The sequence below is a fragment of the Terrapene carolina genome, unplaced genomic scaffold (genome assembly GCF_002925995.2).
Source record: "Terrapene carolina triunguis isolate 2854851 unplaced genomic scaffold, T_m_triunguis-2.0 Scaffold113, whole genome shotgun sequence".
Taxonomy (NCBI): Eukaryota; Metazoa; Chordata; order Testudines; family Emydidae; genus Terrapene; species Terrapene triunguis.
The window spans coordinates 27,298,398-27,314,037 of record NW_020664464.1 but is presented as its reverse complement, the minus strand read 5'-3'; the positions used below and the strand labels follow the sequence as shown (position 1 = coordinate 27,314,037).

General features: G+C 39.8%; 1 protein-coding gene across 1 annotated transcript in view; it reads left to right on the top strand.

Annotated features, from left to right (window-relative positions):
- The window catches only part of ADAMTS19 (ADAM metallopeptidase with thrombospondin type 1 motif 19), a 271,112-nt gene that overhangs the window by 252,425 nt on the left and 3,047 nt on the right, over nucleotides 1–15,640 (top strand). The window contains exon 22 of the mRNA XM_026652365.2: nucleotides 14,007–14,184. Coding sequence (XP_026508150.1) covers nucleotides 14,007–14,184 — 178 coding nt within the window. The remainder of the gene's footprint in view (nucleotides 1–14,006; nucleotides 14,185–15,640) is intronic.

Genomic DNA, 15,640 nt, shown 5'->3' with positions numbered 1-15,640 from the left:
TTGGGACTCATCCAATGTTATTCCCTTCTCTCCCTGGATGCACATTTCTCCTCCTTGCTGTTCATAGTGGTCTATGGTTCCTCTCCGTTGGCCTCTCAGGAGCATGAGGCAGGTAGCTTCCTACAGCTTTTCCAGCTGGTGTCTGCAGACCCAATCTCAACCTTGCAGTAGGAGGATCTGTATGAACTGCTTGAGGATGATCAGCTCCCCAGCCTGGGGTCTTGTCCAGTTTCCAGCTTTAATCAGCACCAGCAGAAGCCCTTCAGCTTCTAGGCCACCATTTGAGGCCTGGCCTTGGGATTGTACTCTGATTCTGGAAGTGCTGACGGTAAGTTATGCCTAATCAATCCAATATAGCTTAATCAGTTTAGTCTTGGGCAGCCATTCCATCAAGACCTTGGTATGCTGCCTGACCTTCCCCCATCAACAAGACAGCTAGCCTGATGGCCCACTTCTCTAGGGGCCATTATGATGCTGTTGCTACTTTCTCAAAGGTTACGTGGAAGGAGTCTGTGTCGTCATCTGCTATCATCTTGAGAAGCGTCAGGGCCAAGGGCATTCCCTGAATCTCAGGAGGTTTGTCTCCTGACATTGAGGGATTTGAGCGGCTTTTTAAAGACAGCAGGTCAGTTGTATATTATAGTAACTGTTAGTGCATTGTCATCTGCTTGAACAGCTGCTGTAGTCACTACTGTTGCTGTGATTACAAATAGACTAGCCACTGTAGGAGCTGATTCACTTCTATGGGGATTTTTGTTTGTTTATTTCCACCCTTTCAGGGACTAAAAATCCCATTTCTGGTACCACATGTCAGCAGCCAGGAATACCGCCTTGGGCAATGTGCTAGTTTGAACAGCCTGGGTCGCTCCTTGACCCAGGCAGAGGTGGCTTAAAAGAAAGCCATTGGTCCTAAGAGTTTTTGTCCCTGTCTTCTTCTCTTGGAATCTAAGCAGCTCAGAGACACCCTAGTGCTAGCTTGTCTGGCAGGGACGTGTTGCTCTCTTGGAATCACAAGTTCTTCTGCCCTCTTTCTTCCTGTTTCTCCCTCTTTATACTTGGGCTTGTTTGCTGCAGCAGCTGAGATGTGTCTCTCCGTAAATGACCTTTCTCACAGCTAAGCTGGGGGGCGAGGGCTGGTTTTGCTGTTTGTAGGAAAAAGACAGGATTCTCAACCCCTGCCTGCCTGTGTTTTGTGTGGGGTTTGTAGATCCTTTCACAGTATTGTTTAAAAAAAACAAAAGAAAAGAAGAACACCAAGAAATTTACACGCATTCTCCTGTTCCAAAAATCAAACCTCGAACAAGCATCAAGAAATGTAGCCCGGAGTAGCTTTACTTTATGGGATGAATTTTAACTTCCTCGTAGCTAATCTTCTCCTCATGATCCACTGCAGATGCGTGTAAATACTAAACTGTGACCACATTTGTACGTTAGTATGACATCTTGTCTTCTCTTCAAACATTAAATATCTACATAATGTTTATTTTAGTACCTCACAACACATAATTGCCCTTTTAATATAATGTTCTAGTACTTCAAACTAATGATGGTAGACTTAGTTTTCTTGTAAGTTTCTAGTTGAAGAATAAAATAAAGGTGTGTGATTGTGGAACTTCTGGTAGAAAGCATCATGCATAGTTTGAATGTATACATAGTGCCATCACATATACTAAGCACTAAGAAACATACAAAGAACAAATACAATTTTCATGAAAATGTAGAATAGGATAGTTATTTTTAATAATAGTATTACATTGGCTTTTTAAAAATACTGTATGCTTGAATTATATAAATGATTGCAAAGTCTGAATTTTGAGAGAAATTGGGATGTCAAAAAAAGAAAAAAAAACTAAAATAGTTTTTTTTAAAAAGGGGGTTACTTCAACTACTTATATACAAGCTGTGAAGGTCATATCAAGAAAACTATTGGAGATGCAAGATACTTTAAAAGGTTAGTTCTTGGACTAGCTTGTTCTAGACCTACAAGAAGAAAGGCTACTCTTGTACTGTGTAACACACAGAAGTTGTTTCAGGAAGTGTGGGTGAGCCACTGAGTGGCCAGAGGCTACAGTATAATTAATTTTGACATCTTTGCAGGGGGGAAAAATCATACAATTAAATAGCACGGTGATATTAAAGTTCAAGAAATTGCCTTTTTTAAAAAAGAAGGGAATTAGAAATAGCCTAAAGGGAAAAGATAGGAAATTAGAACCAGCATGAAGGCTGTTAAAGAATACCTTATTATAATTACCAAACAAAGCAAAATACAAAGTGGAAGACAGGGGGAAAGTGTGGTTAAACAGCAGGTACAAGTCTGTGTTTAGATCAATAAATATTTTTTTAAAAGAAGTCCAGTCCAAACTATAATATAATAGAAAATAATTTTGACAGAATGTAGTTTAGGAAGTGTAGCAGGGTCAGTCGCTTGCAAAGCACCCCCTCATGGCCAGAGGTCACTCTGTGGCACTCTGCCTCTGATTCTCTCCCACTTCAGGGCTCCTTGAGAACTGCACACAGGTTTTCTCAGTTAACACCCTCTACCCCTACCTGAGGCTGGTTTATTAACAGAAACAATTATTTTCTAGGGTCTGGTCTATACTACTCGCCTGAATCGGCGGGTAGAAATCGACCTCTCGGGGATCGATTTATCGCGTCCCATCGGGACGCGACAATCGATCCCCGAATCAACGCTCTAACTCCACCAGCGGAGGTGGTAGTAAGCGCCGCCGACAAAAAGCCGCAGAAGTCGATTTTGCCGCCGTCCTCACAACGGGGTAAGTCGGCTGTGATACGTCGAATTCAGCTACGCTATTCACGTAGCTGAATTTGCGTATCTTAAATCGACTCCCCCCTGTAGTGTAGATTTACCCTAGGTCACCACCACCCTTACCTGGGGCTGGTTTATTAACAGGAACAGTTTCTTAACAATCCTCAGGGTCCTAAAATACAAGACTATCACCACACAAAAGTTCATACTTAGCTCTAGTGTCTTCTCATCACCAGAGTTCTTTTTCTATCTCAGACTGTTCTCTCAGCCAGTCCTCCCTATTCTTCCTAGATGGCGCTCAGCCTTCTGACTTTGGCTTCCAGGCCCAAACTCAAAGTCTCTCTTGGAGGCCTCCTGCTCCCTGGGCTCTGGCCCCAAAAGCCCCTGGTTGTCAGTGTCTTCACTGCAAGAGCCATTCTCACTCATTGCAGTTTCCTGAACATACCTTTTCCTGAAGCTCCCTGCTGCCCTTTCTGGGGAAAACAGCTAATCATATAGTAATCAGAGTTGGGAGTTCCAGGCCCTCCAGACCTTAAGGGGCAAGCCATCCTGTTACAAGAAGGCTTGGGGAAAATTCTAAAAGCAAATAGACAAGTATAGTAAGAGAAATATTTCAAAGATATTTTAAGTACATCAGTAATAAAAGCTTGCAGATGAATACTTGCATCCACAAGAGCATCAGGGTGCAAATCAAAGAAGTTAAGTCCAACTAAGCTAAATCATTCTTTTGCATTGATCTTCACCAGACAGGATAATAGGGAAATACCTATCATAAGGTTATTGCTTACAGATATTGAAGCTGAGGCCTAGTCAGAGATAGAGATGTCAAATAAAAAGGTGATAGAAGAACTTGAGAAGTGAAACTGTAATAGATCACCAATACCATCTTCCAAAAGTGCCTGTTCAGCTGTAATTCCTCATTTCCCTGACTGGAATACGTTTTTAGGGCTTGCACTATGCTGTAAAGCACATTAGAGAGGAGTAGACTGTGCTGGCGTGAACTAAATGGTACCTACTTCGCATTAACATAGTCCTGACTATGTGCAGGATAATGTGAGATAGGTACCTTTTAGTTCATGCCAGCAAGGTCTCATGGGGCAGTTAGAAGGCAGTATATTAGAGCACACTACAGATGACGCCTCTCTAATGTGCTTGACTGCATCATATAGACAAGCCCTTAGACAAGGTATATCTTAACTTCAGGGCTTTATGAACCTTGATATGTCCATTTGTGGGATTTTTATAAAGAAACTCTGCTGAACCCAAAGACACAAGAATCAGCCCCCTTCTCTCCTTCTCACTGACCCATGCACTTTATTTTTTTGATGTCTTCTGTGAGTTCTCTCCAAGTGAGGTCCACCCTTAGGATTTTTGAGTGAGTGAGTGAGTGAAACTTAATTGACTAATTTTGTGCCCCTACTACATTTAATTAATTCATTTTAAATAAAAATGGTGGGGTGTCTTTGAGTCCTATCAATTTCCTTTGCTACAGGAAAGGAGGAGCCTAGCTGTTGTAGCGTTTATTCAGTGCTGTCTGGCAACATCTGGACTTAACAGATAGCATGAAGCGAATGAAGATGGAGATGTTTCTGCAATTTTTAGCAAAGTAGCTGCAGCTTTATTTAACACATTCAACTAGCAAACCATACAAGATCACTCCTGATGGGTAATCTGTACTGCAGCTGCAAAGATGGAAAAGGACAGGAAGTAGCCAATCCAGACTGCCTTCCTGCAACCCCTGGAGGCTTGCATCTAGAACCTCCCTAACTCTCTAGGACATGACCAGTCCACCAAAACCAAGGCCCATGTAAACCAACTTATTCTAGGGCTTGCCAGTCCCAAGATCCTGGTTTAGATGTAAAGTGAAGCTGCAATGTAGTGCTTTTGGAAATAAAGTTTATTACAATTCCTGTAGCAGTACCGCCATTTTACATGCACTTCCTGAAGACCATTTAATATGAGGGAATTCTGATTCCTTTTCTTACAGTATGAATTTGTTTGCTCTGTGGGGAAGTTAAGATTGCAATCGTTATTTAGGTGGGACTTTGTGGTATCTTACTGAAGTGCAACACTTTCTCTAAACTTCCTGAGATTTTAATGTTTGTTTGGGTTTCTTTCCTCAACTCTTAATATTCTTGAAAGGTAATATGCCTGTAACCATATCTATTTTTTGTGGGGGAATTCTCCCTTTTTTTAAAGGTCCTATGGTCCACTGGAGCAGAGCTCTGTTCCATCAGGTCCTCCTAGGACTGCAATGTTTTCAGTTTGTGGGCTAAACATAGTATGTCCAAAAGATCAAGACACCACAATCAATAATGTGGGACAAATTCTCTGCCCTGTTTTCCTCCTTTTAGTCCTGCTTAGACAGTGCTAAGGGAATAGAAGCTATCTATGGGGGAATCCCCATGCGTAGTATAGCCAGCTCTTACATTTTCCTCTCTGCACTCCATGGTGCAGAGTGCAGTTCAGGAGTTTCGGGGTGACTAAAATACACTGTGCATCAGCTATCCCTATCTGACATGTGGTCCCTTTGGAAACAATAGCCAGATGGCATAACTTACAGCAGACCCCTGACTGCTTTGATTTGACTTTCCTGTCACAGAGGATGAACTCAATAAGCTTATTATGCCTCTAGAGACTCTTTGGGGGTATCCCCCTTGCATACCTCAGGAGATCCATGGGAATGGGGGAATGTTTCCCTGTTCCTCTTTCTTTCTTTCATATAGATCTCAGGCGGTCTGCAGGAAGAAAGGCTTGGATGAGAATGGTGGTTGGGGGCAGTCTACTGAGGGGGCATTCTCCTGTTTTGCTAACCAAAAGCTCATTTTAGGAGACCCAGGGAATGAAGAACCCCTAACCCCTCTCCCAGGGGGAAGGGATAGCTCAGTGGTTTGAGCATTGGCCTGCTAAACCCAGGGTTGTGAGTTCAATCCTTAAGGGGGCCATTTAGGGATCTGGGGCAAAAATCTGTCTGGGGATTGGTCCTGCTTTGAGCAGGGGGTTGGACTAGATGACCTCCTGAGGTCCCTTCCAACTCTGATATTCTATGATTCTAAGGAAGGTGATTTGGGTGCACAGAGAGAAACACATTAATGAACTAGCAAGGTTATTGACCTTACTCCTGCTTTGAGCTCTTACATCCTCTGATTATCAAGAAAATGCAAAGCCTCAAGATCCTATTGAACTCATTTCTAGATACACACATAACAATAATGCCAAGCATAGCTTTCACTTTCATCTTGCCAGGAGAGTACCTCTCACATGAGATCCTAGCTACTGAGATCTATATGTTTTTCACCTCCTAGCTGATTACTGTAATTCACTCTGTTTCAGACTGAATACAGTTACATTACACAATGAAGCTCCAGCTTATGCAGAATACAGCAGCATGGCTCTTGAAAAAGAAAAACATAACAAACACATCATACTCTCCACTGGGTCTCCACTTGGTACCGAAGACAGTTCCAAGTACTGGTCGTAATATTTAAATTCCATAGTGGAATAGTGCTCGTCTGTTTTAAAGGACAACTTTTTATCCACAAATAACTAAGACAGCTTTTCTCCATGGGAATGCTAACACTGATGGAGCCTAGGTTCAAATTCTCAAAAGCAGGGGCTGAGGGTTATTCCATGATAGGCTGCATCTATAGTATGACTTACCAAGATAAGATGGAGCCCAAAGTCTGGCTACAATACAGAAGACACTTCTCTGCAGCAGTCGTCTTGCACTAATGAAAAACAGGAAATACAGTGAAAAAGAAAAGGGAAGGGAAACAATTAAAAATCCAAGTAAATGTGGTTAAAAATAGGAAGGGGCCAAAACAGGATTTTCACAGCTAAACTTAATGCAGGTACTTGGCATCTTGATACTGAGGTGATGGGTGTGTTACAATTGAGTGTGGCAAAGATCTTCCTACGATTGAGGCATGAAGAAACTCAGACTGCATCATTTATTTGTATTCATTATTCCACCTTCCTTGTGATTAACTGATACACAAATATCAGTACAAATAAAGTAGATATGGTTTGGGACATAAACAGCTATAGCAAAAGCTGACTAGCTTGATGAACAACTTTTGTGGATATTTTTAACCTCATTTAAACAAAACCATTTATACAAACAAGTACACTGTATGATCTAATATCAGCCCTCAAAACCAAACTACATTAAAAATGCAAAGTGAACAAAAAATATTGCAAACCTTCAAACCTTATGCACTGTTATCAATTTTTGATTCTTCAGTATGCTTGTTTCACACTCACTTTATTAAAAGGTTGAAACTCCTTGAATGCTGGAACTGACAAACCTATACATAAATGATTAGGAATGCTGTGCTAGTAATTTCCAGTAGAACTCATCATTGAGTTTCCTTATAAGAACATCTCTCTGCATTTTGAATGTTACTTAGACTTGTAAAACGCCTTTTTGAGCAGTCTATTTATTCTTGAAGACAAATTGTCCAAGTCAATTCTGTTAACATTGTCACAAATTGGCGCTTCTTATTGTAGATTGTATCAGATCCTGTAATGATTGCCTATTATTTTGGCTGAGAGACACATTTTGACCGTTACTGACCGCCAGTTACAATTTTCCCCTTAATTTAGGAATTCCTGCTTCTTACTGAAGCCAGCTGGAAACAACTAAGGCATTACAGCACCTTTCTCAGCTGTTGGCCATGGTAATATGTATTCTCTCCAAAATATATATCTTTGGCAGGAAACAGAAAGAAGGAGTCTCGGGTAATCCTTGTGCATGCCAAGTGTAAGCATTGTTATATTTAATGGCTAGATTTCAGTCCCTGAAATTATGTTTAAAATAAGTTCAAAGGTAGGCAAGTATTCATATAGAATGTGTAGTTTTCATGAAAAAAAAACTTTAAAAATAGCTTTTCACTATATTTATCCAGGAATGTTTTTTTAGAGGCTTTAACAGGAATGTTTTACATGACTTGCAGCTTGAATGGTTTTACAGTACCTTTAGGACTGTGTCCAAAACTGCCAGATTAACAGCCACATAAAAAAACTCTGGCTGCATATTAGAGCATTTAGTCTAAACCTACAAACACAGTTGTCCTACGGGAATTTTTGCTAATCAGCTACATGGCCTCAAAATGTAGGTCACCTGAACAGTCAGAAGTAAGAAATAACTAGAACAGCACAAAAATGAACTACAGCGTGTGCAAGTGTGACATTCTTTTTTGGCGGGGGAAAAAATCAGTGAGAGAGCATTCCCCAGTACATAGTAATGAAGAGTAGGTTGAAATTAAATTAGGATTTACAGAGGACACCGCTGAACCTCCAGACTTTACTAAGGAATTGGTGGGAGTAGGGCTGTTTTACATATACTTAGTTTAATTATTTCATTAATGATTTTGACTGCATAGATTTTCTGATTACATTCATTGCCTAACAAATTAGCATGGAAGATATTGATAGTCATAAGTGGGATCTTATTTAATTAAATAATTTTAATCCTGTCCTCCAAAGCACTACATCCCCTCCCAGCTTGGTATTCTTTGCAAACTTTATAAGCATACTCTCTATGCCATTATGTCAATCATTGATGAAGATATTGAATAGAACCGGATCCAGAACTGACCCCACTCGTTATGCCCTTCCAGCATGACTGTGAACCACTGATAACTACTTTCTGGGAACAGTTTTCCAACCAGTTTTGCACCCACCTTACAGTAGCTCCATCTAGGTTGCATTTCCCTAGCTTGTTTATGAGAAGGTCATGTGAGATAGTAACAAAACCCTTACTAAAGTCAAGATCTACTGCTTCCCCCCATCCCTGCATCTCCCTCTCCAACTCCTGGGCCTTTCTCCTGTCTGCTTTCTTTCTTCATATGGTTTGCAGTACTAATCCTCCAGGCCCTCTGTTCAAGGTCTGATGTCACACTGGCTTACAGGATCTTGCTAAACATGTCATACTGAGTCCTCTTCTTTCTCATCTGACTCAGGCATTCCTGGGTATGGCGGGAATACCTCAAGGCTGCAACAACTGCAGATAAAACACAGAGGTACCACTGTCATAACAGAAAGTGAAAGTTAAGGTTCAGAACTCCCTTCCCTTAATTGCGCTGTTAAACAATAATAGAATACCATTTAGTTAAATATTTTTGGATGTTTTCTACATTTTCAAATATATTGATTTCAGTTACAACACAGAATACAAAGTGTACAGTGCTCAGTTTATATTTATTTTTATTACAAATATTTGCACTGTAAACCACAAAAGAAATAATATTTTTCAATTCCCCCATTGCAAGTACTGTAGTGCAATCTCTTTATCATGAAAATTGAATTTACAAATGTAGAATTATGTAAAAAAAAACCTGCATTCAAAATGATAAATAAAAGAAATAGTCTTTTTCAATTCACCTCATACAAGTACTGTAGTGCAATCTCTTTATCATGAAAGTGCAACTTACAAATGTAGATTTTTTTTGTTACATAACTGCTGTCAAAACCGAAACAATTTAAAACTTTAGAACCTACAAGTCCATTCAGTCCTACTTCTTGTTCAGCCAATCGCTCAGACAAACAAGTTTGTTTACATTTGCAGGAGATAATGCTGCCCCCTTCTTGTTTACAAGGTCACCTGAAATTGAGAACAGGCATTCACATGGCACCATTATAGCCATCATCACAAGATATTTACGTGCCAAATGCCCTAAAGATTCATATGTCCCTTCATGTTTCAACCACCATTCCAGAGGACATGCATCCATGCTGATGACAGGTTCTGCTCGATAACTATCCAAAGTGGCGCGGACTGACGCATGTTCATTTTCATCATCTGAGTCAGATGCCACAAGCATAAGGTTGATTTTCTTTTTTGGTGGTTCAGGTTTGGTGGTGTAGTTTCCACACTGGAGTGTTTCTCTTTTAAGACTTCTGAAAGCATGCACCACACCTAGTCCCTCTCAGACTTTGGAAGGCACTTCAGATTCTTAAATCTTGGGTTGAGTGCTGTAGCTAGCTTTAGAAATCTTACATTATCTTCTTTGCATTTTGTCAAATCTGCAATGAAAGTGTTCTTAAAACAAACATGTGTTGGGTCATCATCTGAGACTGCTATAACTTGAAATATATGGCAGAATGTGGGTAAAACAGAACAGGAGACATACAGTTCTCCCCCAAAGAGTTCTGTTACAAATTTAATTAACACATTTTTTTAACACGCTTCATCAGCATGGAAGCATGTCCTCTACAATGGTGGCCGAAGCATGAAGGGGTATACGAATGTTTAGCGTATCTGACACTTGTAATGCAGGCTACAAAAGTATGAACTCCTATGACATTGTAAATATAAATCCAGCAGCATTATCTCCCATAAATGTAAACAAACGTATTTGTCTTAGTGATTGGCTGAACCAGAAGTAGGACTGAGTGGACTTGTAGGCTCTAAAGTTTTACATTTTTTTGTTTTTGAGTGCAGTTATGTTAAAAAAAATTTACATTTGTAAATTGAACTTTCATGATAAAGAGATTGCATTACGGTATTGTATGAGGTGAACTGAAAAATACTATTTCTTTTGTTTACCATTTTTACAGTGCAAATATTTGTAATAAAATAGTATAAAGTGAGCACAGTATACTTTGTATTCTGTGTTGTAATTGAAATCATTATATTTGAAAATGTAGAAAAACATCCAAAATATTTAATAAATTTCATTTAATAGTCTATTGCTTAACAGTGCGATTAAAACTGCAATTAATCACGATTAATTTTTTAATCGTGATTAATATTTTTGAGTTAATCACGTGAGTTAACTGCAATTAATTGATAGCCCTAGTGGAAACCTGAGGTTCAACCACTATGGAATTGGATCTCTGGGTGGCAGCCCCCTACTTCCTAACTATGTTTACAGGACAGGCCCACTGGTGACAGCACCTGTAAGACCTTTTCTTCTAGCAGCCTGTGACAGTGGCTGATTAAGTAACTCAAAAATAGCTCCTTCAAAACAAAGAATTATTTATTCATCCACAGATACACAGCAGGAAAAGCAAAGGGTAAACAAAATAAAGATCTATATTCATATCTCCCTTTAATCTCTTCTTCCAAACTTTGGTAAGTCCCATTCATACAGTTACTGTCATCTCTTGGACGGGAAACATACCCTGCACTGCTGCAGCATGCTCTCTGTGTTATTCTCTGTTAGAGACTCACCTCCACCCACTGCTGACAGCCCACTCAACCCTGTCTCTTCCCTAGATCAGTATCTTTAAGTTTTTACTATCCTCTGTGATCCTAGGTTTGGACTTGGGAGAATAATTTTTTCTAGCCCAGTTGAAGCCACATAGGGGTACATTTCCCTAGTTAATAGCTTCCCTGTTGTTTCCCCTAAGGATCCTTGGCACTTTCTATATTATCTTATCTTTGCCATTTTTTGTTGTTTCCTGTGAGCTTGTCCCTTACAGCCTCCTTTGATTTAACTCTACTCAGACAGGCAAGTTAATATCACATAGCTGCAAATGCTATTTATAAAACAAAACACAAAACCCACATATTTCCCTCATTTTTCACAGTACTATTGTAGCTGCTTTACCATAGCAAACAGGCCTGCAGAAATAGAGAACTGTGCTACGTTGCTAACTTGAATGATGTCTCAATAAAGTGTATGTTTGTCATATCTAAGTTGAATTCAAGTTTGGATTTCTGCTCCAAAGACTGGCGTTGATAGATCCAGGGCATGTTAAATAAGGTATCTGAAACATATAGTAACTTGTTCAAGAAATTAAGATTTAAATAAAAATGTTGTACAGGCCATGTGTGTCTTTTATCTACATGAACACAAAGTACCAGAGCCCCTGACATCCATTTACAAGAGAAACATATCAAGTGATTTTCTGTTGCAAAACATTTAATAAAGTATATAACTGCAAAAAATGGATGAAATAGATCTAGATCTAGCAGAGAGGGAACAAATGGCAATGCTGTATCATTATTTTGCTATGAAATTACACTTAAAACAATGGCACATATGTGACTAGATAATTAATGTACATGTGTCTCATGAGATTCTATGAACATAAAGTCAGCAAAGGAGGAAGGGCGTGTTTCACAAGTTCAGATTAGATTTCATGTCCATCTGTGAGGCACTGCCCTAGTTTGCCTTCCAGGATTTTATTTCACAGTCATTTTTATGGAAAAAGAAAGCTACTGTTACTGTACTATTTTTTTCTGACACCATTCACCTTGGCAACAGTAAAATGGCAAGGCTGATTGGGTTCTGACTACACTGTCAGTTCTTTGTGCAAGTTTGATTGTGTGGTGTAATGTACTTGCGTGCATCAGGTCATTTTGATAAGATTTAGCTGCCATGGAGCCTAATCTTGATTCTAAAGCCTGAAACGTTTTTTCCACACTTCCTATGGAATTTAAGATAAGTGTTTTGGCAAAGCTCCACCCACTCCATGACCAGCTGGCACATCTATTTCTTCTCAAATGTAGAAAGTGGTCCATGCTAATATAATGTCAGGCTAACTCAGTTGAGCATGATCAATCAGGGACATCCATGGGGTGGCAAATTAACATTTCCACAGTCCATCAGCATGAAAAGTATGTGCTGTATCACATGATTCTTACTTGATCTGGCCAGTACTTTGTTAAAGGATGTGTTCAGGTTTGGGACCATAATAATCACTCTCAACTGTGCTGAAGAATGTCTGTCTGCTGCCTATGTGTGCTAGGAGTTATCTATTCTTGCTTTTAATCACACCCAATGTATTACATGGTTCTGGTGGGTATCCGAGAGAGAACAACTGTTCAGGCTCTCTTTGCTGTGGTTGTGTTTGTCCTACTTTCAACCATTGCCTAGTCTTGATTAGGATCCAAACGTTTGTCACTTAATTGGTTGGTGGCGTGTGATATACAGGAGGTCAGACTAGATAATCTGGTGGTTCTTTCTGGTCTGAAAGTCTATAACTATAACTAATTTACCGAGTGTACAATTTTACAGTATAGTGTCAGTTGCTAACATGAAATTACCTTCATGCAGAGCTCCAGTGATGTTTGCTTTACTGTTATATATCTTGGCACAAAGGAATGATTTCCTACAGTACAGGTGCCACTTGAAGAGTACATAAGTTGCCTATCTACAGCCATGGTCATGTTCTGTTGGCACCACTTCTATAGATTCCATATTATACCCATGGAGATTTGTCTCAGTAGATGTGAGAACTTCATCATGGCCTGTTGCAGGATTATACACATGAAAAGGCATGCTACATTTAGTGTGGATGGAGCTCTTCAGTCCTTGACTTCCTCTCTTTTTGGGTTGGAGTCCCCTCTTATTGTGAGTTTGTGCCACATATATGGTTGCCACATCTCTCCTGTTGTTTGCCTATTCTTTCTCCCTGACCCAACTTCTTCCGTTTATTTTCCCTTTTTCTGTGTATATTAGTGGGGTTTGATTTCAATTTTTCATTCTTATTTTCTTGTTACTGCTCTTCTAGGTCTCTCCTTCCCTTCTGAATCTCTCCCTTTTTCCTCAGCATCTTCCCACAAAACCTTCTCTCCTCTCTCTGTTTCTCTCCCCTTTTCTCTGTTCCTCTTCACACTTTCCCTTTGCATAGATCCCTTGAGTATGGGAAGGAAGAAAGTATCTATTAGGGTGCCTTAATCCTTGCAGGAGCTGAGAAGAAGCATTTCAGGCTGATGGGTCTTTGAAGAAACCAGAAGACAAACTTAAAAAGAATCGGCATCCACTCTGCTCATTGAGGGGAGCAATTTAGCAGTGGGGTTGGGAATATGGCAGGATCTTCATCGTCCACTCCTCCTCCTCTCCAGTTTCTGTGAGCATATTCTGTTGCTCCACCCATTCTCTTTTTGTTGCCTCCCTAGGGAAAATTCAGAAATAGGGATGGGAGAGCAGGCCTTGGAGCTCAGAGGCTTCTTTTGCTTTGCTTTTTCACCACTGGTGCTTCAAGATGTGTTCCTGATTGTAACAAGTAGATGGAACCAATGCCCAATCCTGGCAAGGTTTTATAGATTTTTTGGGGTAGGGGAAGAGCTATAATCCATAGGTTGGGAATTGCTGCCGTAAGTATTAGACACTACCATATTTTCTAGTTTACTTGTTTTAAATCAATTTTAATTTATGAAACCATGAATCTGCCTGAAATCCAAGCGCCGCTGAGGTCAAAACTTCCATTGGGTCAGGATTTCACTCCAAGTTTTTACAGGAAAAAAACAGAATTCTGACACATGCTTTTCTTCCATCTGTTGTAGTGTTCCATTACCTGTGGCAAAGGAATGCAGTCCCGAGTAATCCAATGCATGCACAAGATCACAGGAAGACATGGCAATGAATGTTTTTCCTCAGAAAAGCCTGCAGCATACAGACCCTGCCATCTTCAACCCTGCAACGAGAAAATTAACGTAAATACGATCACATCACCCAGGTTAGGTAAGCTGGAAAAAAGCCATATGACAGTGCAGAAGTTATCTTTTTCTGTCTTTCCTTATGAAGGAAAATGATGGTCCTGTGATTAAAAGCACAAGGCTGGGATTTAGGTGATCTAGATTCTATCCTTATATCTCCTGTAGAATTATGTGTCACTTTAGGCATGTCATTTTAACATCTCTGTGGCTGTGTTTCCCCATATGTAAATTGAAGATAAAAATAGTTTGCAGGGGTTTCATTAAACTTAATTCATAAATGTTTGTAAAGCACACTGGTATCCATGAAGGGGATGTGATGTGGTATTCCATCTTATTATTATTACTAAACATCAAAATGTAAATATCATTATATTGGTGTTAGAAATTTATTTCAAACCAGTTATTTTTCTGGTTAATTGCACCACACATTTATATATTTTCTCAACTCAATAAAAAGTTTAGTTCGGCAAAGTTTTCTAAACAACATTCTCATGGTCCTTAAAGGACCAAGAAGGTCCTGGTTTAAGGAGCGTGTACAAATGGTTCCTTCTGCCAGTCTTTCACCCAGATCACTACATTTGTCCATGATTGTGTAGAACATCAGAGATTAAATCTTCAACATAAAGGGGTCAGAGACAAACTCACTGGGACCATTTTAAAATCCAAAAGTTTCTCAAACTCTGTTTCCTATTAGAGAGCCTGGAAGAAATTCTACGACTGGTATAGAGAGAGATCTGTTAACCATACCAATTATCCTCCAAGTAAAATCCCTAGTGGAGTTTTGATAAGGGTCTTACCATCAGCTCCTTAGAATGTCAGTCTGAGCCTTGAGCATGATTGGGATATATTCAAAGATCTGCTATAGTACATCTTTTCCCGACGATTTTTTCAGAGCCCTTGTTAGGATAAACCCTCCAGTCAATAGATTATTCCTGCATGGAAAGCAAATCTAATGTCATAAACTGTCTGTAATCCTCCCTTTGAGCTAATGAAGGGTATTCCCCTTTGAAGTTGGAACCCTTATAGCATTTTGTGTAGTGGCCATTGTCTCGGCTTGCTGGCTGACTGAGATGACAGCTGAGGCTTACAGACCTTATGTAGTATTTCATAAGGACAAAATTGTTCTTCATGTTTTATCTGTCTTTGTGCACAATTGCCCAACTGACCTCCACCAACATCAGAACACTTTTTCCATCCAGTGAGACAGAGGCATCTCCCTGCCTCAGATGTGAGACAGGCCACGAAGTTCTACTTTACATAAATATGCAACATAGAAATTTCAGGTTGATTTGAAATGTTTTTACTTTATTTGAAGGACCAAAGTGAGGTAGTGAGGCCCATAAGGCTGAGTTATCTGAGTAGATCAGAAGATGTAGCACTGATGCTTGTAATATCAAAGTCAACCTTATCCACTAGGAGTTAGGGCCCATTCCACCAGATGCATAGAGACAATGCTTGCCTTGAGTAGATCTGCCATTTGG